The sequence below is a fragment of the Calonectris borealis genome, chromosome W, assembly GCF_964195595.1.
Source record: "Calonectris borealis chromosome W, bCalBor7.hap1.2, whole genome shotgun sequence".
In the NCBI taxonomy this organism is placed as follows: Eukaryota; Metazoa; Chordata; class Aves; order Procellariiformes; family Procellariidae; genus Calonectris; species Calonectris borealis.
In genome coordinates this window covers 32,070,608-32,097,614 of record NC_134351.1, presented here as the reverse complement: position 1 = coordinate 32,097,614, position 27,007 = coordinate 32,070,608, and the positions used below count along the sequence as shown (strand labels likewise).

Genomic DNA, 27,007 nt, shown 5'->3' with positions numbered 1-27,007 from the left:
TTATGTACTTGTTATATGCTTTTATTATACTCCCCTGCAGGTGTTGCTGTTTCCAATTAAAGATGTAACTCCTACCCCTGGCTGTTAATAACCGTTTTGCCTTCAGGCATATCTTATTTGGTAACTGAAAAAGGCAGGTTAATGGTCTCTGTACTATGGTATATTGTTAGAAGTGAATTTTTGAAGCAAACTCAGAGTGATGCTAATCTCGGGAACAGTGATTACTTCTGCGGTCAGTAATTGGGTATTTTGGAATTTACCATAGTAGCAGGCCTAAGCCTGTCTTCAGCCCCCTTTGAAATTCAGACCCTGAGGTCAGCAAAATATTTGGTTCATTTGAACAGAAAAATCAGAAAATTAAGGGTTTACTTTTCCTCTAGTGTCTAACTTCCAATTCACCAAACTGATTTTGAGATGTTGTTCTCTCTTTTAGGTAACGCAACAAAGTCAGTCCCCTTCTGATTTCATTTCCATAGAGCTCCTTGTCACTTTGTGCTCTCTGCCCAAAGCTCAAAAATCTTTGATTTCTCACAAATCTCAGAGAGCTCATGGGAGCAAGGCATGGAAACGCTTTTGTATTTGTGCTAAAACACTTTCTGCTTTTACAGTTTGACCATTACAGCACCACATGACCTATTCTAATCTTTCTTTTTTTTTTTTTTTCTTCAGTTTTCATTCAGTTTGGGAGTCAAAAGTTCTTCCTTTGCTCTCTAAGTGTAGCTTTGACTCTGTGTACTTGTTTTGGCTGGGATGGAGTTAATTTTCTTCATAGCAGCTGGTATGGTGCTATGTTTTGGATTTGTGACCAAAACGGTGTTGATAGCACACCTATGTTTTAGCTATAGCTGAGCAGTGCTTACACAGTGTCATGGCCTTTTCTGCTTCTCATGCTGCCCCCTGAGCGAGTAGGCTGGGGATGCACAAGAAGTTGGGAGGGGACACAGCCGGGACAGCTGACCCGAATGAAATGACCAAAGGTATATTCCATACCATATGACAATAAAAGCTGGGGGAAAAAAAGGAGGAAGGGGGGACGTTCGTAGTTATGGCATTTGTCTTCCCAAGTAACCGTTATGTGTGCTGAGGCCCTGCTTTCATGGAAAGTGGCTAGACATCTGCCTGCCAATGGGAAGTAGTGAATGAATTCCTTATATTGCTTTGCTTGCACATGCAGCTTTGCTTCACCTATTAAACTGTCTTTATCTCAACTCACAAGTTTTCTCGCTCTTGCCCTTCTGATTCTCTCCCCCTTCCCACTGGGTGGGAGTGAGCAAGTAGCTGTGTGGTGCTTAGCTGCTTATCAGGGCTAACCCAAAACACTCTGTCTCAAGGGCTTCATTTGAACCATCCAAAGGCCTTGGTCTTGAGATCTTTATTACGAAGTAAGTTGGTCACAATCACTGATTAGTACTCATCCTGTTTCTCTAAACAGTGTTTGAAATTAGAGTTCCTTGTCCGTATTCACTGCTCTATGCTCTTTGACATGAGTTACCAAGTAAACCTTCAGTAGCTTAGGGTTGGTATCACATACAGTTACTTGTAAGGAAATAGTAAACCAAGGACCCCATTGGAGATAGCTGAAGTGATTAATTCAGTTCAATATTTTGGAAATTATGTCATCAGAACAGTAGAAAAAAAACAGGATAGTGGAGACTCCGGTGTATCCTTCACCAATGAAGACACTAAATGTAGTTCAGCCTGCCTTGAACAACACAATCTAAGTGAGTGTGGAGGTGTGTTCAGTTTATGTAGCAAGGTTTTGGTAGTGGGGAGGGGTTCAGGGGTGGCTTCCGTGAGAAGACAGTTCCAGCTGGCTCCAAGATGGACCCGCCAGTGGCCAAAGCTGAGCCAATCGGCGACGTTGGTAGCGCCTCTGTGATAACATTTAAGAAAGGGTAAAAAACCACTGTGCAACAGCAGCTGGGAGAGAGGAGTGAGAATATGTGTCAACCCACCACAGGAGGGCTGACCTTGGCTGGCTGCCAGAACCCCACTCAGTTGCGCTCTTACTCCCCATCCTCAACAGGACAGGGGAGAAAATAAGATGAAAAAGCTTGTGGGTCGAGATAAAGACAGGGCGATCACTTAGCAATTACCGTGACAGGCAAAACAGACTTGTTTCTGGGCCCCAGACATCCTTGGGCTGTGTGTGGGGAGGGACCAGGTGGCAGCAAGGATGACCAGCTGCTGGAGGACACCAAGACACTGGGGGTCTGCGGCTTCACCAAGCCCCCGCCACCGTTCATAATAACCCCGCAGGAAGCTCAAGCAGTGGTGACCACCTGACAGAAAGCTATGTCCTCTGCATCCCCTGTGGTATTAGCACCCACTGGGACTGATGCAGCTACCGAGACAGAGCTCCCAAGGGAACATGCAGCCATCCAGGTCTCTGGCTGCAGGGTGTGCCCGAGGTTTCTACTGGTGTCTGAGGGCAGTAGTGAGAACTCCTGTGGGAGGTGCACCCAGGTAGAAGAACTGCTCAGCTTGGTGGCTGAGCTTTGGGAGGAAGTGTACAGATTGAGAAGCATCCAGGAGTCTGAGAAGGACTGGTGGAACCATACTTTGCCTTCACTGGAACAGAAATGTCAACTAGGCATAACACATGACAAGGGGGGATCCTGCACCCTCTCTCCACCAGGCAGAAGGCAGTGACTTGAGAGAGAGAGGTGAATGGACATAAGTCTCTCTTTGGGGCAGCAGGAGAAGCTCCTCCTTGTCTACCTTGCCTTCCCAGGTGCCCTTACACAACAGATATGAGGGTCTGGAATTGGAAGGACAGGGACATGATGAGGTGGATGACAATCCATCTATGCTAGAGGAGTCACCAAGGTCAGGTCAGCCTATCCCCCGCATCATGACCACCTCCATGAAGAAAAAAACGACAGGTTATTGTCATAGGTGACTCCCTTCTGAGGGGAACAGAGGGCTCAATCTGCTGACCAGACCCACCATTTAAGGAAGTTTGCTGCCTCCCTGGGGCTCGGGTTAAAGACATTACCAGGAAACTTCCTAGCCCTGACAGAGCCTCCACAAAGGCAACCCGGTAAACATACTGACAAAGGAGGATATCTCCTTAGCTGGAGTCCCAAGACATCCCTGATAAGCTCACCTCCTTGATGGGGAGTAGTTGGCAGGACAAAGAAACTGTGATAATGAACTAACCTTCCAGGAAAACAGGAGTCGGCAACAACTATTCCAGGAACTGATGTCCTACGCCCACTTATGTATCTACACCAAAAAGGTATAAAAAGTAACTCGCTACCTACCCAAAATGAGCTTCTCTGCAAGAGCGCCTCTGCACGAGATCTCCCGGACAGACCGGACCCTTGCTGGAGAAACCTGGCTGACTCTCAACTCCGTGATGCAGATTATCTTTGAAGTGAGACTTTTTCCATCATCCTACTCCTGGGAGCAGTTTGGTGAGTGTTGTACCGGTAACACTTCACACAATATATTTATAGGCATCCACACAGGTAAAGGTTCATGAGTATATACTTGTTTCATTAGTTAGAATTCTGTAATATCTTGTAATATACATATATTTGCTTTACTCTTGTAATATATATACTTGCTTTCCTAGTGGCAATTTTGTAGTGACTTGTAGTATATATTTATATATATATATTTGTTTTTACTAATAGTAGTTTTGTAGTAATTTGTGTTAAAGAAATTCTCAGAAACCTGGACCTCCATGTCCTTGTGTATTTCAGAATCCTGAGAACCCCACGATCACAATCTTTACACATCCGTGGGTCGGGTAAACCTCATAGGTCGTGACCATGACCACTACAGTCCCTCAAATTATTATCCGTTATTGCTTTTTCATGTGGGTACCAATGAAGTCGTGATGAGAAGTCCAAGGGCAATCAAAAGAGACTTCAGGGCCTTGGGAAGATTGGTAAAGGGATCAGGAGTGCAGGTAGTATTCTCCTCTATCCTCCCAGTTGTAAGGAATGACATCGAAAGAAACGGGCGGACCCAGCTTATCAATACCTGGCTCCGAGGCTGGTGTCACCCACAGAATTTGGGGTTTTTCAATCATGGGATGGTCTATGCGACACCAGGCCTGCTGGGGCCTGATGGGATTCATCTTTCTCAATAGGGGAAAAGTATTTTTGATCACGAGTTCGCGGGGGCTGATTGAAAGAGCTTTAAACTACGTTCAAAGGGAGAAAGGGATAAAATCAGGCTTACTAGTGATAAGCTATGGGATGGCATGACAATGTTTGAGGGACGGTGTGCTAGTGAGGGCTTTTACTCTGCTCCACGATGTACTGAGTACACTGGAGCACATCTGACATGTTTGCACACTACTGCACGCAGTATGAGGAATAAACAAGAGGAACTAGAAGCTTTGGCTCAGTCCCAGAGCTATGACATCATTGGCATAAGTGAGACTTGGTGGGAAGAGTCCTGTGACTGGAGTGCTGTGATGGATGGTTATAGGCTCTTCAGGAGAGAGAGGCAGGGAAGGCGAGGCGGACGGGTAGTGCTGTATGTAAAGGAGGGGTTGGACTGTACAGTGCTTGCAGTTGGGGATGACATGATTGAGAGCCTCTGGGTAAGGATTAGGGGGAAAGCTAATAAAGTGGATGTTGTTGTGGGAGTCTACTATAGATCACCCAGCCAGGATGATAACACCGATGTATTATTCTATAAGGAATTAAGGGAAATCTCTAGATCAGTTGCCCTTGTCCTTATGGGCTACTTCAACTTCTCAGATGTTAACTGGGACTATCATACAGCAGACATGAACAGGTCCAGGAAATTCCTGAAGCATGTTGAAGATAACTTTTTTATACATGTGCTAAGGGAGCCAACTAGGAAAGGTACCCTCTTAGATCTGTTGTTTGTAAATAGAGATGGTCTTGTGGGTGAAGTGATGATTGGTGGCTGTCTTGGCCACAGCAATCATGAAATGGTTGAGTTTAAAATCTTTGGTGATATGAGAAAAACTGTCAGCAGAGCTACTACCCTGGATTTTGGGAGGGCAGACTTTAGGCTGCTCAAGGAACGAGTTAGTAAGGTCCCATGGGAATCTGCTTTTGAGGGTATTGGAGCCCATAAATGCTGGTCACTTTTTAAGAGCCATCTCTTAAGAGCGCAGGAGCAGGTGATTCCAATGTGTCGGAAGTCAAGCAAGCAGGGCAGAAGGCCGGCTTGGCTGAACAGGGATCTCCTCCTGGAACTTGGGCAGAAAAAGAAAGTGTATGGACTTTGGAAGCAAGGTCAGGCTACCCAGGAGGACTACAGAGGTGCTGTTCACCACTGTAGGGAGAAAATTTGTATGGCCAAAGCTCAATTGGAGTGGAAGCTGGATAGTACTGTGGTGGATAACAAATAAGTCTTTTTTTAAGTATGTTAACAGCAAAAGGAGGACTAAAGAAAACCTTGGTCCGTTACTTGATGAGGTTGGTCACCTCACCAATAGGGATGAAGATAAAGCAGAGACATTTAATGCCTTCTTCGCCTCTGTCTTTAATACCAGTGTTGGGCCCTGGGACCCCCGGAGCCCTGGGTAGGAGGACTGCGACTGGGGGAGTGGTAAGCTCCCAGTTGACTTTGAACTTGTACGGGATTTGCTGCTGCAACTGAATGCACATAAGTCTATAGGGCCCGATGGGATTCATCCCGGGGTACTGAAAGAGTTGCCCGATGTTATTGCGAGACCTCTCTCAGTTATTTATCAATGGTCTTGGGAAACTGAAGAGGTCCCAGTCGACTGGAAGCTAGCAAATGTTATTCCAATATTAAAGAAGGGACAGAAAGAAGACCCTGGTAATTATAGGCCTGTCAGTCTCACTTTGGTGCCTGGTAAAATTACGGAGAAGATTATTCTGGGAGTTATTGAAAAACACTTGAAAGACAATGCAGTCATTGGTCAAAGCCAACATGGGTTCATGAAGGTAAAGTCATGCCTTACTAACTTAATATCCTTTTATGACAAGCTTACCCGCCTAGTAGATGAAGGAAAGGCAGTGGATGTGGTTTTTTTTTATTTTAGCAAAGCTTTTGATACTGTCTCTCACAGTATCCTTCTGGACAAAATGTCCAGCATACAGCTAGACATGTGCACAATATGATGGGTGAACAGCTTGGTGTCACCTGCAAACTCGCTGAGGGTGCACTCGGTCCCACTGTCTCTGTCATTGATGAAGATATTAAATAATATTGGTCCCAGTATGGACCCTTGAGGGGCACCACTCATTACTGGTTTCCACTTGTATATTGAGCCACTGACTGTAACTCTTTTGGACGCAGCCATCCAGCCAATTCCTTGTCCGTGCATCAAACCCATATATCCATTTTAGAGGTAAGAATGTTGTGGGGGACCATATCAAAGGCCTTGCAGAAGTCCAGGTAGATGATATCTGTAGCTCTTCCCTTGTCCACTGATGCAGTCCCTCCGACATAGAAGGCCACTAGATTAGTCAGGCACGATTTGCCCTTGGTGAAGCCATGTCGGCTGTCTCTAATCACCTCCCTGCCTTCCATATGTTTCAACATATCTTCCAGGAGGATCTGTTCCATGATCTTACCGTGCATGGAGGTGAGGCTGACTGGCTGGTAGTTCCCAGGGTCCTACTTTTTACCCTTTTTAAAAATGGGTTCTTACACTTGTTAGATTAAGTGTGCTCGTTCTTGTTTCCATAACCAATTACATGGACGTTTCAATTAACTGCTTGCTTCACTTTGTGATTGACTCATCCCCAGAGCCTCTCCACTCTCTGCACTGAATGAGGCAAAGGTTCTATAGTATATGGTTTATATAATTAAAAACTCTATTTTAATGCATTGGTAATGTGCTAAGACAAAGACACTATATCTCAAATTTAGGCTTTGCTAACAAATAAGGTATATCCATTCTCTCAATCTAGATATTCTGTGATATTTTCTTGGAAATATACTAATTACGACAAAAAACACTTAATAGGCATTGTTATTAATCACTGATATTATTCTTCAACCATTACTACAGTCTGACATTTTTAACTTTTATAATCCTTGCTCATACCATTTCTTTAAATTTTGTTTATTGCAGTTTTTCTTATTTGGGTAAAGTATTAATCTTCCATGTTGAGACATGAGCATTGGAATATGGAGGCAACTATAAATTTTGTAATATTACATTACAGATGGACTACAATGAAATCAAATTATATGACATTATTAACAAGTGCATATTCTAGATTAGCAGCTTTATTTATTTTTATAGCTAAATACCTATATATGCATTAAATGTTATTTAAGCTTTTATTTTGTAATTGACAGGCTCCCTTAGTATTTGATTCAGAACACCAGTGTTCAGCACCTGTTGGACAGCTCTGGGTAGAACTACTTCATTTCTATGCCTTGGAGTTTAATTTGGCTGATTTGGTTATTAGCATGCGACTCAAAGAAACGATGTCTCATGAATCAGAGGACTGGCCTAAAAAGCGCATTGCTGTGGAAGGTATGTTTATCATAAAAATTTAAAGAGCTATTACCTTTAACTTTCTAGGGTATTGTCTTGGCTACTGACATCACTTATTTTTTTAATATTGGACAGTGATTCACAACAGTAGAGTAGAATATGTTTTGAAAAAATCAATATTTTTCTTGGGTATTTTCTAGTGTTATCAAATGTTATTAAGTACATTTTAAAAAAATGTTTTCAGCACAATTCGCAGATGTTATGTCCCTACACATAGTAATTGATGGTAGTATATTTAAATTTTGTAAGGATATAAGTATATTATTTTTTTAAAAAAGTTAACTCCTATACTGCTGGCTCACTTCTTCTTTCTACTAGACCCATATGCAGTCAAAAGGAATGTGGCAAGAACTCTGAACAGCCAGCTAGTGTATGAATGTATTCTTCATCCTCTGAGAGTAACTTATAAGTATTTTGCCTTGCCTCACAAAAAACCTGCAAAATTGAGCAAAAAAACCCCTCCAAACACCAATGAGGAGAAATCCCAAATGTTGGACTGTGGAAAAGATGCTGTAAAGCATGAAAATTCTGAGTTGCAAAACGTGGATGGTAAAACAGAGCAGTAGATTGCATAATAATCAAGAGTACAAGTATCCCTCGAGCTTATAGAATTGATCCTTCAAAACTGTGTGGTGTCTCAGAAAGCTTGACAGAAGAACTGGCTGATGATACAAGTCATTTGGGAACTGCCCATGAAGATACAGACTGTGTAATTGAAGAAGTTATTTCTGGAGATAATGAGGTTTTTAAACCAAGTCTTGAAGAGAAGGAAAATGAAAAGGAAGAAGAGGAAGAACGTGAACAAAAAAGAAAACGGAATAATATCTTGATGACTGCTGATCAGGGAATAGATGAAGACAGTGAAACTGGAGATCTCCATGTTACAGTGAATGAGCATGATATAGAGACATGTAGTACTTCAGACTTAAAAGGTTTTCAAAACCCTGCACTTACAGGGAGTGATGAGTTTGACTTAGAGTACAGTGATATAATGGATGATAAGATTAGCATTGAGGAGAGCACTGAAGGTACTGATAAACTGGTTGAATCCCCAAACATTCATACCATCAATACAGAATCGGATATCTGAAATGATTAGCTCGAATGATGAAATGGAAGAACCAAGTCTTCTAAATCAGACAGAATGTGGTGGTATCATAAGAGCTGAAGGTGAGCTAGATAACGCATGCACTGGATCTGGAGATGAGGATGCACTGTCTGAGAAAGTTTTGTCCATCCCCATTAAATATGAAAACAAACATATCAAAGAAAATGTGGATGGACCTCTGAGGATCAATTTGAGCCAAGAGGATCTTACTGAGACAAGAAGCCTTTTTGAAGAGAACACAGCAATAGAACAGTGTTTAGAATCTGAACAATTTTATGAATTCAGTAAACCAGCTTTTACTAAGGGCAAGGTAAGCAAACTTTATCAGAAAATAAGCAATATGTTTATGTTTTATTATTAGTTCTATGAAAATATTGCTCAAATTCATTAAAAGATTTTTTTTTTTTTTTTAAAACTAATCTTGCTTTCTGTTCATACAGTCTCCTACAGTAGTATGTAGCTTGTGCAGATGGGAAGGTCACTTAAAGAGTGATTGTCCAGAAGACTTCAGGAAAATTGAGCTAGAGCCGTTGCCAGCGCTGACACCCAAATTTTCATTTATTTTAGATCAAATTTGTGTCCAGTGTTACCGTAAGTTTTTTGTTTGTTTTTGTTTTTTTTTTCCCTTTGAATATTGTTGTGGGGAAGAAAAGAATTGCTGGACCTCCCAGGACAGTTTCTCCACAGCCGAGACAAGGGAGGAGGAGAGAGTTTCTTCATATTCCCGGAGTCTGCCAACCACGTCATCCACCGTTGGTGCTTCTTCCTCTTTCCAGCACAGTACTGCCAACGAACTGGCATACGACACTGGTGCACTCCGTACCAACTTCCTCCACATGGGTCGCGTGCACTGGACTTCATCTGGATCTTTGGGCGCTTGCTCGTCGTCCAGGTCACTATAAACCACCTCCAGCACACCTAGTTCTCTCAGGTATTGGATACCTCTCTCCATAGTGGTCCATTTGCCTGGGCGATATATAACATCTTCCTTGAAGGGATACCTTTCCTTCACGCCTGACAGGAATCGCCTCCAGAGGCTGGGGGCCTGTGCCCCTTGTCCAAATGCTTTGTCAATGCCCCCTTCCCTAGCAAGGGATTCCAGCTGCTTGGCTTCCTTCCCCTCTAATTCCAGGCTACTGGCCCCGTTATCCCAGCTTCGGAGCAGCCAGGTGACAATATGCTCACCTGGATGATGGCTGAAATCTTTCCGCATATCTCGCAACTCACTCAGGGACAGAGATCGGGTGGTTTCCGCCTCATCTACGAGTTCTTCCTCTTCCTCCTGCCCTCCTCGTGATGGCCCTGCTTTTCCATCATCCCTTTCTAAACGACCTGAGTTCCGCTTCCAAGATTTCTTCTTCTGTACAGGGGTGACGGATACCGGCAAGGGTTGGACCTCTGGTTCAGCTGTAGTACCTGTCGTGGGGGTTGGAGTAGCCACAGTGCCCGTCGCAGGGGTTGGAGTAGCCACAGTGCCCGTCGCGGGTGTTGGAGTAGCCGCAGTGCCCGTTGCACTTCAGTCTATTGGGGGGTATATGTATATTTGTTTATATTATATTTAGTAGATTCATAGTGTCTGACAAATGCCTAAAATCAATATTAAAATATAACTGAAATAAGATCTTAGCTGATACAAAAATTATATTTTGTAACATTTTTACTGCAGTTTTGGATGGTTTGTAGCGCACTTGATTGTGTTATGAGTATTGCAGTCATTCAGTAAGATTTCATTCTAGGTCTAAGAAATGTCTTGCCTATAACAACTGCTAAAGTCCCAATTGTCAAATTCCTCCATATCAGAAGTGGTCTTGAAGTAGACATCAGTTTATATAACACTCTGGTAAGGTTATCTCCTTTTTTTTTAACAGGAAAATGTGGGGCGGCTTCATGAGGCTAAAATGCTTGTTTTGTTGAGGTTCGATAATCAACCAATTATCTATTTCAATTTTAGATTTCTGAGTACAAGCTTTTTATTTGACTTTCGTAGAATGGTTTGGGTTGGAAGGGACCTTTAAAGAGCATCTAGTCCAACCCCCCTGCCGTGGGTAGGTACATCTTCCACTAGATCAGGTTGCTCAAAGCCCCGTCCAACCTGACCTTGAACACTTCCAGTGATGGGGCATCCACAACTTCTCTGGGCAACCTGTTTATGTGTCCCACCACCCTCATTGTAAAGAATTTCTTACTTATATCCAATCTAAACCTACCCTCTTTCAGTTTGGCACTTGCCCTGCTGGCGGCACTTCCCCCTCCTGGTGTGCCCGCCTTCTGGCGGCACTTCCCCTGCCTGCTGGCGCGCCTCCCTGCCGGCGGCACTTCCCCTGCCGGAGGCACTTCTCTTGTCGGCGCCTCTGCCTGCCAGCAGCCAGTAGCACTGCGGCTACTCAAACCTGGGGTGCCTGTTGCCGGGGTATTCCATACCATGTGACGTCATGCTCAGTATATGAATGGTAGGCGTGTTCCAGGAAGTAGCAATCGCTACTTGGTTATCGGTCAGCGCAGGTGGTGAGCAATTGCATTGTACATCACTCATTTTGTATATTGTAGTATTAGTATTATTATTATTATTATTATTATTATTATTATTATTGTTTTCCCTTCCTTTTCTGTTACATTAAACTGTCTTTATCTCAACCCACAAGTTTTCTCACTCTTCCCCTTCCGATTCTCCCTGTCCCACTGTGGCGGGGGGGAGTGAGTGAGCGGCTGTGTGGTATTTGGCTGCCTGCCAGGTTAAACCACGACAGGCCTTTTTGGCGCCCAACGTGGGGCTCGAAGGGTTGAGATAATGACACATCTGACCCGAACGGGTTAAAACAAATTTGTTATAAGCATTCATTATATCAGTTTAGTAGTCGCTGGCCACAATGTTGGTTTATTTGCTCTCAGATTTGTCGGATCTGTTCTGGGAGTTTTGGTATGTAGCACCTTACTGGCTGTCTATACTGCTGATTATCAGTATTTATGTGGGGTTTATCATCTCTGGGAAATGGATTAAGGTCATCGCCTTCCTACACTGTGTAACACTGGCTTATGTTATGATAAAATTATTGGTCAGGAGATTGTACTCAGCACTGCCGTCATTCCTGTTCTCGTGGAGCTATCTGTTGGAAACTATTAATAATTACACTTTTTACCTCTTCTCCTTGGAGAGCCAATTTACAGGGGAGACATCTTCCTTCACCTTCCCCTTCTCCTCCAGGCTGATTACAATAGCTCTTGAGGATTTTGAATATCCTTGGGATGTTCAAACCAGCATGTTCCTATTGCTATGTCTCCTGAATGTGTTTCAGGCCTTGTTTAAGGTTAAACAACTATTTAAGAACACCACCCAGAGATCTGCCCTGAGGCTGGATAGTTATGAGTGGCAGGGTGTGTGGGATAGTATGGGCAAGTGCCTAGGACAGCGGTCACCTCCAACGTTTTGGAGTTTCACCCCTGAACAAGCGCAGAATCCTGAAAAACTAGTAAAATATTTGGAAAACGTATGCTGTCACCCTGGCAATTCCAGAGAGACCCAGGATACTGCAACGTGCTGGGGCCTGGCCCATGCCTACCGAGCCCTGTTCAACACTATTCAGAACCCTCAAGGGGAAGAGAAGGTGTCCAGTTCTGATGACAAAACGACAGGCACTGCAGCTACTCCAACCACCGGGACAGACACTGTGGCTACTCCAACCCCTGCGACGAGCACTGTGGCTACTCCAACCCCTGAGACGAGCACTGCGGCTGAACCAGAGGACCAATCCTTGCTGGTATCCGTCGCCCCTGTACAGAAGAAGAAATCTTGGAAGCGGAACACAGGTCGTTTAGAAAGCGATGATGGAAAAGCAGGGCCATCACGAGGAGGGCAGGAGGAAGAGACAGAAGCCATAAATGAGATGGTAACCACCCGATCCCTACCTCTGAGTGAGCTGCGAGATATGCGGAAAGATTTCAGCCGTCGTCCAGGCGAGCATATTGTTACCTGGCTGCTCCAATGCTGGGATAACAGGGCCAGTAGCCTGGAATTAGAGGGTAGGGAAGCCAAACAGCTGGGATCCCTTTCTAGGGAAGGGGGCATTGACAAAGCAATTGGACAAGGAGCACAAGTCCTCAGCCTCTGGAGGCGACTCCTGTCAGGTGTGAAGGAAAGGTATCCCTTCAAGGAAGATGTTATATATCGCCCAGGCAAATGGACCACCATGGAGAGAGGTATCCAGTACCTGAGGGAATTAGCCATGCTGGAAGTGATTTATGATGACCTGAACAACGAGCAGTTATCCAAAGACCCAGATGAAGTCAAATGCACCCGACCCATGTGGCAGAAATTTGTACGGAGAGCACCAACGTCACATGCAAACTCATTGGCAATAATGACCTGGAAAGACGGAGAGGAACAAACGGTGGATGAACTGGCTGGCCAACTCCGGCAATACGAAGAAAGTCTCTCTTCCTCCCTACGGGCCTGTGTCTCTGCTGTGGAGAAACTGTCCTGGGAGTTCCAGCAACTCAGAGAGGCTATGTCCTACTCCCCACCTGTACGGGCCAGTATCTCAGCCATTAGGAGTAAGCGTCCCTCTGCTCAAGAGAGGAGACATCGTGGGTACACACCCCGGGGCACCCTGTGGTTTTACCTGCGTGACCACGGAGAGGACATGAGGAAGTGGGATGGAAAACCTACCTCAACCCTAGAGGCACGGGTACGTGAGTTGCAAGGAAAAACAATGACACAAGGGGGTTCTTCCAGAAAAACTGCTGCTCCCGTCTCCAGTGAGCAGTTCCCCAGAAAGAGCAGAAGGGCTGATTCCACTTCCGATCTTAATAAAGGGACTTCTGATTCGTACTTACAAGAAGTGGGTAGTGAATACGATGACCAGAACTAGAGGGGCCCTGCCTCCGGCCAGGTGGAGGAAAGGGACAACCGGGTTTACTGGACTGTGTGGATTCAATGGCCTGGCACATCAGACCCACAGGAGTATAAGGCTCTAGTAGATATCGGTGCACAGTGTACCCTGATGCCATCAAGCTATAAAGGGGCAGAACCCATTTGTATTTCTGGAGTGACAGGGGGATCCCAAGAGCTAACTGTATTGGAGGCCGAAGTGAGCCTAACCGGGAATGAGTGGCAGAAGCACCCCATTGTGACTGGCCCAGAGGCTCCGTGCATCCTTGGCATAGACTACCTCAGGAGAGGGTATTTCAAGGACCCAAAAGGGTACCGGTGGGCTTTTGGTATAGCTGCCCTGGACACGAAGGAAATTAAACAGCTGTCCACCTTGCCTGGTCTCTCGGAGGACCCTTCTGTTGTGGGGTTGCTGAGGGATGAAGAACAGCAGGTACCAATCACTACCACAACAGTGCACCGGCGACAATATCGCACCAACCGAGACTCCCTGCTTCCCATCCATAAGCTGATTCGTCGACTGGAGAGCCAAGGAGTGATCAGCAAGACTCGCTCACCCTTTAACAGTCCCATATGGCCAGTGCGAAAGTCTAATGGTGAGTGGAGACTAACAGTAGACTATCGTGGCCTGAACGAAGTCACGCCGCCACTGAGTGCTGCCGTGCCAGACATGCTAGAACTCCAATACGAGCTGGAGTCAAAGGCAGGCAAGTGGTATGCCACAAGTGATATCGCTAATGCGTTCTTCTCCATCCCTTTGGCAGAAGAATGCAGGCCACAGGTTGCCTTCACTTGGAGGGGCGTCCAGTACACCTGGAACCGACTGCCCCAGGGGCGGAAACACAGCCCTACCATTTGCCATGGACTGATCCACACCGCACTGGAACAGGGTGAGGCTCCGGAACACCTGCAATTCATCGTGTGGGGCAGCACAGCAGAAGTTGTTTTTGAGAAAGGGGAGAGAATAGTCCAAATCCTTCTGAAGGCCGGTTTTGCCATAAAACAAAGTAAGGTCAAGGGACCTGCACAGGAGATCCAGTTTTTAGGAATAAAATGGCAAGATGGACATCACCATATCCCAACAGACGTGATCAACAAAATAACAGCCATGTCCCCACCAACTAGCAAAAAGGAAACACAAGCTTTCTTAGGCATTGTGGGCTTTTGGAGAATGCATATTCCAAATTAGAGTCAGATCGTAAGCCCCCTCTATCAAGTGACTCGGAAGAAGAATGATTTCAAATGGGGCCCTGAGCAACGACAAGCCTTTGAACAAATTAAACAGGAGATAGTTCATGCAGTAGCCTTTGGGCCAGTCCGGGCAGGACAAGATGTGAAGAATGTGCTCTACACCGCAGCCGGGGAGAATGGCCCTACCTGGAGCCTCTGACAGAAAGCACCAGGGGAGACTCGAGGTCGACCCCTGGGGTTTTGGAGTCGGGGACACAGAGGATCCGAGGCCCACGACACTCCAACTGAGAAAGAGATATTGGCAGCATATGAAGGGGTTCAAGCTGCTTCGGAAGTGGTTGGTACTGAACCACAGCTCCTCCTGGCACCCCGACTGCCGGTGCTGGGCTGGATGTTCAAAGGGAGGGTCCCCTCTACACATCATGCAACCGATGCTACGTGGAGTAAGTGGGTCGCGCTGATCACACAACGGGCCCGACTAGGAAACCCCAGTCGCCCAGGAATCTTGGAAGTGATCACGAACTGGCCAGAAGGCAAAGATTTTGGAATATCCCCAGAGGAGGAGGTGACGCGTGCTGAAGAGGCCCCACTGTATAACAAACTACTAGAAAATGAGAAGCAATATGCCCTGTTCACTGATGGGTCCTGTTGCCTTGTGGGAAAGCATCGGAGGTGGAAAGCTGCTGTATGGAGTCCTATACGCCAAGTCGCAGAAACTGCTGAAGGAGAAGGTGAATCGAGCCAGTTTGCAGAGGTGAAAGCCATCCAGCTGGCCTTGGACGTTGCTGAATGAGAAAAACGGCCAGTACTTTATCTCTATACTGACTCATGGATGGTGGCAAATGCCCTGTGGGGGTGGTTGCAGCAGTGGAAGCAGAACAACTGGCAGCGCAGAGGTAAACCCATCTGGGCTGCCGCGTTGTGGCAAGATATTGCTGCCTGGGTAGAGAACCTGACTGTAAAAGTACGTCACGTAGATGCTCACGTACCCAAGAGTCTGGCCACTGAAGAACATCAAAACAATCAGCAGGTGGACCAGGCTGCTAAGATTGAAGTGGCTCAGGTGGATCTGGACTGGCAACATAAGGGTGAATTATTTATAGCTCGGTGGGCCCATGATGCCTCAGGCCATCAAGGAAGAGATGCAACATATATATGGGCTCGTGATCGAGGGGTGGACTTAACCATGGACACTGTTGCACAGGTTGTCCATGAATGTGAAACATGCGCTGCAATCAAGCAAGCCAAGCGAGTAAAGCCTCTCTGGTATGGAGGACGACGGTTGAAATATAAATATGGGGAGGCCTGGCAGATTGATTATATCACACTCCCACAATCCCACCAAGGCAAGCGTTATGTGCTCACCATGGTGGAAGCAACCACCGGGTGGTAGGAAACATATCCTGTGCCCCATGCCACCACCCAGAACACCATCCTGGGCCTTGAAAAGCAAGTCCTATGGCGACATGGCACCCCAGAAAGAATTGAGTCAGACAACGGGACTCATTTCCGAAACACCCTCATAGACACCTGGGCCAAAGAGCATGGCATTGAGTGGGTATATCACATCCCCTACCATGCACCAGCCTCTGGGAAAATCGAACGATACAATGGACTGCTAAAGACTACCCTGAGAGCAATGGGTGGTGGGACATTCAAGCATTGGGATACACATTTAGCAAAAGCCACCTGGTTAGTCAACACCAGGGGATCTTTCACTCGAGCTGGCCCTGTCCAATCAAAACTTTTACGTACTGTATATAGGGATAGAGTCCCTGTCGTGCACATAAGAAATATGCTGGGGAAGACAGTCTGGGTTACTCCTGCCTCTGGCAAGGGAAAACCCATCCGTGGGATTGCTTTTGCTGAAGGACCTGGGTGCACTTGGTGGGTAATGCGAAAGGATGGGGAGTTCCGGTGTGTACCTCAAGGGGATTTGATTTTGGGTGAAAATAGCCAATGAACTGGATTGTATGGTGTTAATTACTATATAATACTCTATGTCATCACTTCTATGCTTGCTGTATGTCATATCAATGGTACTGCAGGAAGAATCACCCAGATTAATGAAGAATGAACTCCGATCATACTGAGCAAAGTGCAACGATGATAGAACCGGACAAGCGCAGCGACAATGGAACCAGAACTGGCCTCAGCATGCAACAGTGCAACACCACACACCATGTCTCCTGTCCTAAAAGACTGTTATGACAGATGGAGCCCTAAGTCTTGGCCTAAATGAACTCAATGGACATTTTAGAGGGATGGCCCATAGACTAAGGGAATGATATCTCTGTGTGTGTATATATCAAAAGGCAGGAAAAGTGGTGATGATTAATTGGAATGTATTGGAAAATGTGAGACCTGGGTATGGTGTAGATGGTATAGAATAAGGGGTGGATACTGTCCTGGTTCTGGCTTGGACAGAGTTAACTTTCTTCCCAGTAGCTTGGGGGGTATGCTGTGTTTGGGGTTTGGTATGAGAGGAGTGTTGATGGCCCATTGATGCTTTGGTCCTTGCTGGGTGGTGCTTTCACCGGAGACTTTTCATTTCTCTTTTTGGCCTCCCATGCCCTGCCACGTGCGGGGGAAGCTGGGGGCAGGGGGAGCCTAGCCGGGGTGGTTGACCCAGCTGGCCAATGGGGTATTCTATACCATGTGACATCATGCTCAGTATAAAAACCAGGGGTGGGGTGGGGCTCGCCCCCAGTTCGTGACAGACGGTTGGTGGTCGGTGAGCAGTTGCATTGTGCATTGCCTGCTTTGTATATTCTGCTATTGTTGTTGTTATCATTTTTATTATTACTGTTCTACTTCGTTTTATTTCCATTATTAAACTGTTTTTATCTCAGCCCGCAAGTTTTCCTACTTGTGCCCTCCTGATTTTCTCCCCCATTCCACTGGAGGGGGGGTGGGTGAGCGAGCGGCTGTGTGGGGTTTAGCTGCTGGCTGGGGTGAAACTACGGCAAATTATTTTAAGGTATTAATGATGATTAATTGTTATTTATGTCACATTACTGAGTGGAGAAACCTCCTACAAATATCCGTTGCATATGTAGTCATAGTTTGTTTAATCCAGTTGAATAATATTGTATTAAATGGGCAAATACAGTAAAAGTGAATTAATAAGTTCTTTTTGATAATAGGCAAAAGCTGATTTTAGAAGTATTATTAATTCCCCACGTTTGTTTTTAATCTCATTATTTAAAAAAACACTGACCATTTTCAAGTCAATATTGCATTATTAATGCTAATTATGAAGGGGAGAGAGGTATTCTGGAGTAACTCAATCATGCTTCTTTATAAATATTATGTAGTTTGAATTTTCAAGTTATGAAAATTATTATGCTTTATATAAGTATTGGAAAAATAAATATTTCTATCATTTTAAGTCAGTTGTTTGGCCAGATTGTGGCAAAAACACTGAATCTGTTGGGCAGCTGTGTCTGGGACTTCTCCATTTCTATGCAGAAGAATTTGATTTTAAAGAACATATCATCCGCATTAGGAGAAAAAATCTGCTTACAACTTTCAAGAAGCAGTGGACTTCCAAATACATTGTAATTGAAGGTAAAATCACATAAAGCATATGGATATGTGAAATTGCTTTAGTGCCCACATGAAAAATTTGTTTTTTCCACGTGGCTTAATTTTATTTTTCTATTACTATATTAGAAATTGTTATTTGCACATTTTGAAATCTTTGGTAGTTTTGGGTTTGGGACTTTTTTTCCATCTGAAAAGAAGTTGCAAAGCAAACTTCATACTTTGTGTAATAACAGTAACTGACTTAGAAATAGATTTAACCAAATGCTTTGGAGAAGAAACTAGCTATAATGCAATTGAGGTTTTGCTCACTAATATTAACTTTATTTGAGACCATATTTATATGACTGTTATACCATGTGTATGTATTACAGACCATGGTATTACTTAATAGTGTATCAAGAAAATGCACTGACACATTTTAGAAATGTTCCCTAAGCCATGATTTTTTTGGCCCATCTGATTTTTATGGAAAAGATTTTTACTCTCCTGCCCTCACACACAACTTATTCTTTTATAATATTTCAGTCAATTCAGAGATGAACTGCTGTTATCCTTTGTCCTTGGAGTGAAATTTTTTCAATAAATTTGCGAAGAATTTAATTTCAGTATATTAATTCTGCATCAGGAATAGCTGCCATCAATTGTTCATATATATATATACATTGATGATCTTGCCCTGGACTTGAGTCATGTCTATAATGCTTTTTATACAGACCCTTTTGATTTGAACCACAATCTTGGAGCTGGGTTGTCAAGAAAAAGTAAGTTTTCTGTTCACAAATTTGGGCCTAAAGTGATGATCTTGTCTTAGATGTTATTTTGATAGTTTGATGTTTGGATGATGTTTTCTTTTTTTTCCCCAGTGACAAATTTTATAATGAAAGCTTTTATCAATGGGAGAAGGTTATTTGGTACCCCTATAAAAATATTTCCTAAAGAATATTCGTAAAAAATGGTAAGTTGCTTTAAGGGATGTGGGAGTTCTAGGAGCAGTATGTACGTGCACGTGCTCTTATGGTGTATAAGGCATCGCTTGTGGGAATATGGTTGCGCTCTCTTTATGCTCTTCTCTTTTAAGTTTCAATCATACTCTAACAAATCTTTAGTATGAGAGTTATTACTGAGTTTGCATGTAAAATGTGACATGCAGAATACTAATCAAGTCAGGGCTTCATTGTACAGGCTTATCATATATTTTAGTACCTATCAAAATAGCTTACCATTTTTTTAAAACTGCAGTTTAAAAAAATAGCTTGCAGAACTTGTGGTTAGTAGGCTGCCCTTAAAGAAGAGGTAGCAGTGGCCAGTTATCTCATCAGGTCTTTCATGAGTTCAGCTACACACACAAGATTTATTCTTTTATTGTTTATCTGTCTTGATTCCAAAGTGTGTTGATTTGCTTTTTTAAATGCATGATTTCTTTTTGAGGAGTACTTTGATCCAGAGGTACTTACAGAAGGAGAATTGGCACTGAATGATAGATGCTGCAGAACTTGTGGTAAAATTGGCCATTTCATGAAAGATTGTCCCATGAGAAGAAAGTGAGTATAGTTTTAGGATCTATGTGGAACATTTCCTTAGCTTTGTTTGAAAGGAAGATTAGAATAATAATGCTAAAGCAAAAATTGCACATGCTACAGATTATTTCTTTACTGTTAAAATGAAAATGTATCAATAAAAGTTTTGGCAGTGGAGGGGCAAGCGGTGGTGTTTTTAAATTTTTGGTCTGTGTTGAGTCACCACTAAACTTTTGCCAGTATCATCTCTAGTGGTTTTTTTCACAGAATCTTTTCATAGAAGACTACAAAACACATTTCACCCAGTATCCTCTTCGTTTAGCTTGAGGAGATAATGCTGATTCTGCGCTTTATATAGGAAAGCAGTAGTTGAAGAGAATCTAAATGCTAAGTTGAATGACTGTGTGCTGTGAAGAGCGCTCATGAAAGCATTTTGCATATTTTCATTTAATAGCTTCTATTTCTAGAATTTTGGTGCTCCCAGCAAGATACATTTTTGTCATGTTCACAGAATCATGCCATTCATGTCAAAAAGCAAGACAAGTGCATCGCAGCATGACTGTTTTTCAAGCACACATAGATCAGAACAGTGTCCTGTTTACATCCAAGAGAAGGCTTCCTGATTCTCAGTAACCAGATGTCCAAAATTTGGTAAATACCTTCCTGTAGCAAATGAATGCTAAACTGATTTTCTGCTCTTTATATGATAAAATGTCTAATCTTAAAACTGATTGATTTTTTTTTCCAAGTAAAGGCACTAAAGCACTTTAAAGACTTAATGTTTCTAAAATAGTGAAAATCAGCAAATAAAACTTCAAAAGAACAAAATCATGAAAGTCTTTGTGCTCGTTTGTAAGGTGAATGGGAAATCTGACCTTTGTTTGGAATCTATATATCTTAATTGTAATTAAAAATCTCCTACGCTTTTATATAAGTAGCTAAAAAGCTGGTGTACAAAGACTAGTTAAAGTAGCCTTTTTGATAAAACTGTAGAGAATTGTGAGCTAATATTGCTAAGATTGTTAGTTTAGGAATCTATTCAACTTCACCAAATGTAAGTATACTAGCTGATGATAGGTTGAAAATCAAGAATGCTGATGGTGCTGTGAAAATCCACTCAATGTCTAAACTGCTGTTTCCAATGCACTTTAATCCTGCATTCTGGAGTGAAACCCCAGTTCATTTCACATGTGCAGCTATGCTGTATACAACATTAGAGCAAAAGTCAATGGGATTTCAATTCTAAGAATGTAAATGCCTTATGAGTTCAGACCACTGACCCATCTAGCTGAATCCTTCGTCCAGCAGTGGCAATAGGAGATGCTGTTTATGGAGAGCATGCTAGTTGGCTGTTTTCTGCAGTCTCTTCTCTTGTATTCCCCCAACATCTTCATTTGCTGTATAAGAGATGTTAGAACACATACCTGCCTTGGTTCTTGTAATATTCATTTGTGGACTGCAGTTGTACATTTTTTTTTTTCCTGAACCTGTTTTTCCTGTTTTCCTTAATCTTCTGTGGCAACCAGTTCCAGAAGTATGCTAACTGCTGTGTAAAATAGTATTTTTTAAAATCTGTTTTAAACCAAACTCATTTTAGTTTCATCAAACATTCCACAGGCATAGTATTGTCGGATTTAGTTAGTAATGATACTGCTTTGAGGTTTTTAAGTCATGATTGTGTTTACCCTCTGGCTCCTCTCCGAGTTGAAGAGTCTCAAACCTTTTTATTATCTCCTCCTAAGACAGTTGCTGCCTAAGACATTTTAGCTGCCTTTGTACCTTCTTGTGGTGGGTTAACCTTGGCTGGCTTCCAGCTGCCCACCAAGCCGCTCTCTCACTCCCCCTCCTCATAAGGACGGGGGAGAAAATAAGATGGAAAAAGCTCATGGGTCAAGATAAAGACAGCAAGATTGCTTACCAGTTACTGTCACGGGCAAAAAAGACTCAACTTAGGGAAGATTAATTTGATTTATTGCCAATTAAAAATAGAGTAGGATGGTGTTGTGGGTTAACCCCGGTAGGCAGCTCAGCACCACACAGCTACTCACTCACTCCCCCCCACCCCCAGTGGGATGAGGGAAGAGAAAATGAAGAGTAAAAGCAAGAAAACTCATGGGTTGAGATAAAGACAGTTTAATAAGCAAAGGAGAAGTGGAAGAAGAAAGAGAAAATAAAACAAGTGATGCAAAGGCAGTCACTCACCACCTCCCACGGGTAGACTGATGCCCAGCAAGTTCCCAAGTAAAAAGATGGCTTACCTACCTAAACCATCCTCCTCCTCTCCATTTTATTGCTGAGCATGACATTATATGGCATGGAATATCTCTTTGGTTAGTTTCGGTCATCTGCCTGGTTGTGTCCCCTCCCAACCATGTGTGCACACACCCCCGCCCAAGCTATTCACTGGGGCGGGGAGAGTGAGAAACAGAGAAGGCCTTGATGCTGTGCAAACACTGTTCAGCAATAGCTAAAACAATGGTGTGTTATCATCAGCATTGTTTTGGTCACAAATCTAAAACGCAGCACCATACGAGCTGCTATGAAGAAAATTAACTCCATCCCAACCAGATCCAGAACAGATGGTGAGAAACAAAGACAAAACTAAAAATACCTTCCCCCAAGCCCCCATCTTTCCAGATTCAACTTCACTCCTTCATTCCTGACTCTTCTGTCTCCTCCCCCCACCCCAAGCAGTTCAGGGAGGATGGGGAATGGGGATTGTGGTCAGTTCATAACAGTTCCTCTCTGCCACTCCTTCCTCCTCACACTTTTCCCCTGCTCCAGCGTGGTGTCCCTCCCACGGCATACAGTCTTTCACAAACTGTTCCAGCATGGGTCCTTTCCATGGGGTACAGTCCTTCAGGAACAGACTGCTCCAGCGAGGATCCCCCATGGGCCGCAGTTCCTGTCAGGAGCCTGCCCCTGCCTGGGCTCTCCATGGGCTGCAACTTCCTTCAGGGCACATCCACCTGCTCCCGTGTGGGGTCCTCCATGGACTGCAGTGTGGATATGTGCACCAGTGTGGTCCTCCATGGGCTGCAGGGGGACAACCTGCGTCACCATGGTCTTCACCACGGGCTGCAGGGGAATCTCTGCTCCAGCACCTGGAGCACTTCCTCCCCCTCCTTCTCCACTGACTTTGGTGTCTGCAGAGTTGCTTCTCTCACATTTTCTCACTCTCTCTCAGCTGCTGCTGTGCAGCGTATTTTACCCTTTCTTAAATATGTTATCAGAGAGGCGCTACCAACGTTGCTGATTGGCTCAGCTTTGGCCAGTGGTGGGGCTGCTTTGGAGCTGTCTGGAACTGGCTCTGTCCGGCACAGGGCAGCCCCTGGTCTCTTCTCTTTCTTAGATTTAATTGCTAGCTCCCAGTTCAACATCATATGGACATGGTTTAGATTATTTTTCACTGGATACATTACCTTACATTTATCTCCATTGAAGCTCATCCACCACCTTTTTGCCCGTTCATTCAGTTTTGTGATGTATTTTCAAGTTGCTCGCCATTAAGTGCTGCATCTGACTGACCGAAATAGCTTAGTATCATCTTCAGATGTGGAGGTTTCACTGATCTCTCCTCCAAGTCATGGATGAAGTTAAATAAAACCAGTTCAGCAGTGATACCTGGGTCTCCACTGCTAGATCTTTAAGTGATGTAAAATGTTAGAAGCATTTCCCATTAAAAAAGTTTTTTAGAAATACTGTGAGTATAACACAGTTTCAGACTAGTGGAAAGAAGCTAGATTTCTGATGGTAGTGTACAAGTAAGAGAAAAAGAAATATAGCCTCAGTTTTTATGATTTGTTAGCATTTTGTTTGGTGTTTCTTCTCTTCCACTTTTCTTTTGCAGCTCCAGCATATCTAGATCTGCATTATGATTATATTTGTTTAGATGTAATTATTAGATTTTAGTGCTGTATTGTAATCTAATTGTTAAGTTACATTATTAAATGTATGTTACATTAGTGTAACACTGTTTGTTAAGAGAGTCAAAGGAATAGATACATTAATTCACATTATTTAAACCTCTGAAGAAATACACTAGGATTATATTGTCTATACACAGCACTTTTTTTCCCCCTCCATGCATAGATGTAAAGCCTATGAACTCTGCATCATTTTTCTCCTGTAGACTGAGGTGGCAACATGATTTTGAAGGTATCAAAAAACAAAGTTACACAGAAAAAAAAAGAGAAAAGAAGCAAAGAGGACAAAGAAACTTGGAATAAAACAACAGAAAAAGAGAGCTCAATCAAGGAGGGAAAGTTGCAACTATGTACACCTCAGAAGAGCAAACTAGCAGCAAGGGGAATAGTGGAAACTGGAAGAGAAAAGAATCCCAGGCAATCAGCAGAGAAGTGGAAACTCCTGGAAGACAGGGGCTTAAGAGAAAAACATTGCTTTATCTGTGGAAGAGAAGGTCACATTAAAAAAAAATGCCCACAGTATAAAGGAGCTGTAGGTATGAAACTCTGATATAGTTGAGTAGTTTAAACAGAGCTGTCCTGGTTTCGGCTGGGATGGAGTTGATTTTCTTCTTATGTTTTTTGCTATTTTTAACAGGGTTGATTTAAGGATAAGGTTTTTGCTATGAATGGCATGACATAAATGCTAATTTATTTTTTAAAATGTAGTCACATATGGTCAGTTTTCCCTTCATCTTCACCTACCTTTCAGAATATTGGTGTATCCTGGGAGATTTGGCGTGGTTTCTTGTAGCAGGTAAGATGCTTGTATAGAAAGGAAAGAAAGTAAAGCTTGTAAAGAAAGAAACTTTCTAATATGTTGAAAATTCTTCCATTGTCATCATTATATAATAGTTTGCTAACGTTTCAAATTACAGATTCTTTTTCAGTGCATCACAGTAGCAATAAAAGCTAGCCTATAGCTTTTCACATCACGTGAAACAGACTTTTTCATAAATACTCTAAAGTCACTATGACTGTATAAATTGCTCAGATAAAATATTGTGAATGAAATAAAAAACATTCCTCCCAACTCAGCAGTCAGAGGGATACTCTGTACAGCAGTCTTATCTTATTTTTCTCTTAGCCAATTTGCAACTTTGGCTTAAACATCCAAAAACTGGAAAAAATGCCCCAAAACCCAGGTCCCGACTGACAGACTTAAAAGAAATAGTGAATAAGCAGTAGCTAAGTCATCCTTCAGATAAGATCTCTCATCATCTGCTTTGTAAATGAAAATCACTATAAGATAGAAATGAAAATTTATAAAATGAAATTTTAGTTAGTTTCCAAAGGAACACAGTATTATAGTTTCCTTTTAGGTAACCCTAGAAACACTTAAATTCATGCTAGAAAAGTTTGCTTTACAGATTATTCATTATTTGACCTCTTAAAGTAACAAATAGGAATCCTTTGCATAAACATAATCTGAAAACAGCTCTCCTCTACTAGGAAAAATGTTCTGTCCTGCTTAAATAAGGAGACTCTTCTTAAGTATCAGATGTATTTGGTGTAAGAGGGCGTAAGATTATGCTACCAAGATACTAGAAGTGGGAGGAAAATGATGCAAATGTATTTAGAACCTTCAAAATATTTAAAAGTATTCTTATTTTGATAAACCAGTCCAGAAGTATTGGATGGGCAAAAGAGATGTTTAAAAATTCAAGCCACATTGCATTCAGCTTCTGTCCTTTTGAAGGTATATGTCAAGTCTAAATTGAACTTCTGAGTTTCTGTATCTTTGACTTAGCAAGAAATGCTCAAAGAGACTACCATTCCATTTGCCATGATAACAGTTGGCTAAGATGAGGGAATAGGTCTGACTGTTCTGAAGTCACTGATATTTCTGTATTTTATCCCATTCAGTATCTGGGAACTGTGCTGAGACTGTACAGTATATGTGTCTAAAAATCATGAATTCTGGAATGGGAGGTTTTGGCTCATTGTATTTTGGGAAAAAAAATCTTTGAATTTGATGAAGAAAATGTGTTGGGTTGGGTTTTTTCCTTAGTGTCCAAAGTGTTCTTTCTAGATGAGTAGAGCACTATAAAGAACTGGACCTAAGACATCTAATTTTGTTCCTTGCTGTGCTACAAACATTTTGTTGGACTATGGACAGAGGGAGACAGGGACCTTCAGAGAATGACTGAAAATACAGAGATAAGTCCCTGTCTCCCTCTGTTGAATCTGGAAAAAGATACTGAGTTTAACTGATTGTAGGTTCCTAACTTAGATGCTTAATTATAGGTGAGATACATCTCACCTCATTGTGCCTATTTTCCACATTATAAAATTGAGGAAAATAAGTGTCCTACCTTCTAGATGCTATGAAGGTAGATTGCAAATATTTTGGTATTTTTATATCTTATGATACCTGAGAGGGAAACTAGTTTCAAATTAGCAAGTCTTTGTTATATCTTGACATTTTTAGGTGATTCAAAACCAGAACTGTTGTGTGGATCCCCTTCTTTACCCAGTGCTGCCAAACATGCTGGTAAATTAAATCAGGTAAACACCAAATGTCCCTTTTCCTGGGTCTTGTTTTTTTTCTTTAAATATTCTAAAGCCCATATAAATAACTAACAATAGCTTTAATTAAGCTTTCAAGGAGACACTTTTATTTTTGATTGTGGAATGCCATAATTTAATTTTGTTTATCCATCACTGTGTATATGTTGTTTATAGGGAATGCTTATACATGAAGAAAAAAAGAAACAAAAAGGAAAAGTGGTTCTGAGTCTCCAATCAGGTTTGTATCTCTTAATTTCAATTCAGAAAATCTGTGTAGAAGCATGTATTTTTAACTTACTTTCCCCATGTCGTGGTTTAAACCCGGTAGGTAGCTAAGCCTTTCACAGCCACTCACTCATTCCCCCCACCCAGTGAGATGGGGAAGACAATCGGAAGGGTAAAAGTGAGAAAATTCATAGGTTGAGATAAAGACAGTTTAATAGGTAAAGCAAAAGCTGTGCGTGCACAAACAAAGCAAAATAAGGAATTCATTCACTACTTCCCATCGGCAGGCAGATGGTTAGTCGTCTCCAGGAAAGCAGGGCTCCATCACGCGTAAGGGTTACTTGGGAAGACAAACGCCATCACTCCAAACATCCTCCCCTTCCTCCTTCTTCGCCCAGCCTTATATGCTGAGCATGACGTCATATGGTATGGAATACCCCGTTGGCCAGTTGGGGTCAGCTGTCCTGGCTATGCTCCCTCCCAACTTCTTGTGCACCCCCAGCCTACTCACTGATGGGGTGGTGTGAGAAGCACAAAAAGGCCTTGACTCTGTGTAAGCACTGCTCAGCAGTAACTAAAACA

At 43.0% G+C, this 27,007-nt stretch overlaps 1 protein-coding gene across 1 annotated transcript in view; it reads left to right on the top strand.

Moving 5' to 3' along the window:
- LOC142074954 (terminal uridylyltransferase 7-like) overlaps positions 1–26,536 on the top strand; it is a 51,134-nt gene extending 24,598 nt beyond the window's left edge. The window contains 14 exon segments of the mRNA XM_075135966.1: positions 7,273–7,453; positions 7,793–8,023; positions 8,026–8,521; positions 8,523–8,892; positions 9,023–9,173; positions 10,319–10,422; positions 18,051–18,228; positions 18,921–18,968; positions 19,071–19,162; positions 19,636–19,748; positions 23,857–23,908; positions 23,910–24,186; positions 26,121–26,197; positions 26,375–26,536. Coding sequence (XP_074992067.1) covers positions 7,273–7,453; positions 7,793–8,023; positions 8,026–8,521; positions 8,523–8,892; positions 9,023–9,173; positions 10,319–10,422; positions 18,051–18,228; positions 18,921–18,968; positions 19,071–19,162; positions 19,636–19,748; positions 23,857–23,908; positions 23,910–24,186; positions 26,121–26,197; positions 26,375–26,536 — 2,532 coding nt within the window.
- The last annotated feature ends 471 nt before the right edge of the window (positions 26,537–27,007 follow it).